The 4,289-nt window shown below is 40.1% G+C and overlaps 1 protein-coding gene across 1 annotated transcript; it reads left to right on the plus strand.

The window, feature by feature from the left end:
- The first annotated feature begins 623 nt into the window (after positions 1 to 623).
- Positions 624 to 3,789, plus strand: CEBPB (CCAAT enhancer binding protein beta). Its single transcript, XM_053692558.1, has one exon. The coding sequence runs from the start codon at positions 731 to 733 to the stop codon at positions 1,607 to 1,609; it is 879 nt and encodes a 292-aa protein (XP_053548533.1). The 5' UTR covers positions 624 to 730; the 3' UTR covers positions 1,610 to 3,789.
- Positions 3,790 to 4,289: the final 500 nt, after the last annotated feature.

The following is a 4,289-nucleotide window of genomic DNA, read 5'->3' on the forward strand; positions in this document are numbered from 1 at the left end:
GTAGAACCACCACTATTCAGACATAGATGCAAAAAAAAAAAAAAAAAAAACGAAATGAGGGAGAAATGAGGCAGGTCTGAAGTCTGGTGTTACTCATAGCTGGCAGTAAAGAGGATTATGAGATAAAAGTAGTTATATGAGCAAAAAGTAAATAACACGCTGCGTACATTTGAAACAATCACTGCCCTTTACATGCAACAACATTATTATTAACAGGCAAGTAAAGATACTTTTTAAAAGTCCTTTTACAGTTTACTCCGCTGCTTCGTTATTGCAAAGAACGTTTGCTATAAGTATATAACATACATCAGCGCTGAGTTTGTGATTAGACACCACAACCTGATCTAACTAAGCAGTGCGAAGATGCATCCAGTAGGTTAGATGCTAAGACCTGCAACAAGTACTACCCGGAGCTGCGCCCGCAGACCCGTCACATAACTCAACACCTGGTACCGATGTTCCGAGGGACACCTGAGTATCTACTGCTGCAGCTGTCAGCTACACACAGACAGCAGCCGGAGGACTCCCAGTCAGTGACGTCACGTCACTGTTGTCATGGTTCCCTCCCAGCTGTATAAATACATGCGGTGGCCAGCAGCAGTCACAGTTTGCTTGCACAATTGGTAGAAGAAGTTGAGAAAAAGTTGTTCCTGAGCTTTTAAGGCAACGTTTATATTGAAAACGGTGGGAGATATATCCCAATAAGCCCAAGCTCCCGTCATTCGCTTTCATGCAACGACTGCTCCATTGGGATCCGGTAGCATGTCTTCCGCACCCACCTGTCATTAGATCGATGGAAGCGGCTAACTTTTATTACGACGCAGCTCCTACCGCTGCTGACTGCCTGACCTTAGGGGGGAAGGTACATCGGCGGGGCCGAGGTTGCTTCGGAGGTTCCATGAACGAGCAGAGCATTGGGGAGCACGAGAGAGCAATCGACTTCAGCCCGTACCTGGAGCCTCCGGCAGGGGGAGCCAACGGCAGCTACGAGCCGCCCTGCGGGGACTTTCTATGCGACTTGCTATCGGCTGACGATTACAAAGGGACCCGCAAGGCGGCGCTGGAGTACAGCAACCTAGGCCGGCAGCAGACTCAGAACAAACCGCACGCAGGACTCCTAGGGTACCCGCAGCTGGTGGAAACCAAAGTGGAGCCGGTTTTCGAGTCCTTGGATACTTATAAAGGCAAGGAGGAAGCCGGTATGCAACCCGCAATGAGATCTTACCTGGGCTTCCAGTCCGTACCGAGTGGCAGTAGCGGTAACCTGTCCAGCTCGTCTTCTTCCAGTCCGCCTGGTACCCCTAACCCGTCAGAGACCAGAGGAGGTTCAGGCAGCTACAGCAGGGCTAGTAGCAAGGGCAAAAAAAACCTGGATAAGGAGAGCGATGAATACAAAATCCGCCGGGAACGGAATAACATTGCCGTGAGGAAGAGCCGGGACAAGGCCAAGATCCGCAACATGGAAACACAGCACAAAGTGCTCGAACTGACAGCCGAGAACGAGCGGCTGCAGAAGAAGGTGGAGCAGCTGAGTCGCGAGTTGACGACCCTTAGGAACTTGTTCAAGCAGTTACCAGAGCCCATGTTGGCAGCCGCGGGGCGCTGCTAGCTGGACTTGATCCCCAGCTTGGGAAAATGGGACTATGCCAATGCTGGGGGTGAGAGGGACTGGACCACATGGGGGTATTTATACCACTATTAGTGACTACTTCATACAAACACCAATCTGTATCTTGGGGTTGGTGGCACAATGACAAAGCAATTTGTGACATTGCAGTCGTGCACAGAGGATCTTCAAATAGGATAATGGTACCAATTGCACAGTGTCCTACAAGAGAATAAGGGCTCATCCCCAGGATGGTCTGCATCATTCATGATGATGGTCTTATATGGCTGTATAGACTTAATATTGTACTCTTTTTGCAGACTTGAGTACTATGGTAATAGGATTGTATCCTGTGGCACTTAACACTTAATCTAAACGCTTTGCATTAATTGTTATACCAGTGTATCCATATCTGTGGTCCATGAAATTGTTTTTATATTTGTTGTATGACTTTATATTATAGAAAAAAATTCCCCTTTAAAATATTTTCTTAACAAAAAATAGTCACCATGACTGTGAGCAAGAAAGCGTCAACTATAGACCTACAATCGTGGATAACTGTTTTTGTGGTTTGGGGATGAATTGTGTGACTCTAACTGTAAGGAGTGGTTTAGAGACTGTTTCACATTAGTTTTTTTTCCCCTCAACTTTTTAGACTAACAATTCCATGCTGAAACATTTATGTAGGGTTAATAATAGAACAGTATCAAAATGTATACACAATGTGATATTCAGTTGTCTGTGGCAGTGATTTTGGTGGTGCACAGTTCTAAATATGGATGGAACAATGTGCATATAGTGAAAAACTATATGCAGCAGTTATTTGAGATTTGTGAAATTGTCACTTTGCACCTACCCACTATAAATATGTATACATCATAAGTCATGACCCACAGAGGCAGTTTTTATTTAGGGGCAAGCTACGTTTTTTAGATATTGCTTATGAACACTGAATACTCACATTGTGTAGCATTGCTATTTTTAAGTTGTAACTATAACTTATATACTGTTTTAATGGCATTTTTGGGGTATATATTCCACTATAAGAATAGTGGGTGTTTTAAATGTTGTCTCTTGAAAGATACCTACTGTTTAGTGTAAAACATTTGAACTGGTTTGAGAAAGCTTGATAAGAAGATGCACAATTGTATCCTACAACCTATATATGGCCCATTTGATACTATAGACAATGTTTGATATCCTTGGAAATTTCAGTCTTCTGTAATTGAGAAATATAATGCAAGCTAAGTCATTGAAACCTTCTGGTACATTGTGCAGTACTTGTAAAGGTCAATCAGCAATGATATCCAAATAATTCAAATGATCATCACACAGACCTATTAGCTAAGGATCTACTTTAATTAGTGTATTGCACATACTGGTATGCTTTGCTTTCATTTAAAACTCCTAGTTTAGCATATACCAAAGACTGGCACTTCCTATAGTTAGAAACAACACACAGTATGCTGATCTTACTGAGGATTTTGGCAATTTGAGGGAAGACGTGTAGCTGTGAATGACTTTGCACATTTTGTATTTAAAGTGATGAGTAATTTATAAGACCAAAATGGAAATAATTGTGCAAGAATGTTAATATAAAGTATATTCCTGCAGGGTTTATATAGCCACTGCTTGCACACTGTGTAAATACAGAGGTTATTGCAATATTATTTTACAAATGCATCCCTTCTTGCCACACCATATTAATAGCAGGAGGATCTGCCTTATTGATATGCTTCAGTGAACATAAAAGCACAATATCTACCTCCTCGCTGAACATGGAATGCATGAATGTTTATTGCTAATGCTAACCAATAACTGTCAGTGTTGGTAAACTTGCACCCTTTGTGCACTAGAAAAGAGGACCCTTTCCCTCCCACTTTGTTTCTAACATTCAGGTTTAAGTGTTATTGTAATAATAGAACACTTTTCTATATGGTGATGCAATACTTTAAAAATGGCTGGAACAGAAATGTACACACATGATGCAACTGTGTGCAACTCAGCCATGGACTGTGTAATCTGTTAAAGATGTCTTTTGTTCTTTTTTTTTATGATAAAGAAAATTTATTTCTATATAAAAATGACATTTGTATATTTGGAATATATGAATTGCAGCATTAATGAACAATTTTAGTAATAAACTTTTCTTCTTGGAAAAAGGAGAAAAAGTCCTAGTTTGATTTCTGAATGGATTTTTTTTTTATTTTTATATTTGATATATTGGATTCATATCTATTTGGCATTTTTGGCAATTCTAGATTTTTATATATATCTCTATCTATATCTCCACTGTGTATCTGCACTCACAATTCAAAGATAGTCAGCAACCAGGGTGCTCAGTCAAAATTTCAATAAGTATCAACAAGTAGGGACTGCACTCACTGGATTCAGTTCAAATACCTTATTTATTCAATGGTTGAATAAATAAGGTATTATTTGAACTGAATCCAGTGAGTGCAGTCCCTACTTGTTGATGTTGAGATATATATATATATATATATATATATATATATATATATATATATATATATATTTTTTTTTTTGTGTGTGTTCTGAAAACATCAGATTTTATACATGAATGGAAAATGACTTGTTTATTTTCCCTTTGGGAGAACGGCTGACTAGCCGCATTAAGATAAAAAAGAGCCGAAACGTTGACTAAGACCATTCATGTATAAAA

This window comes from Bombina bombina, chromosome 1, assembly GCF_027579735.1.
Source record: "Bombina bombina isolate aBomBom1 chromosome 1, aBomBom1.pri, whole genome shotgun sequence".
NCBI classification, from domain to species: Eukaryota; Metazoa; Chordata; class Amphibia; order Anura; family Bombinatoridae; genus Bombina; species Bombina bombina.

What these genes read in the sequence shown, in the direction of transcription:
- CEBPB (XM_053692558.1), top strand. Translation starts at nt 731, where the DNA reads ATGCAACGACTGCTCCATTGGGATCCGGTAGCATGTCTTCCGCACCCA.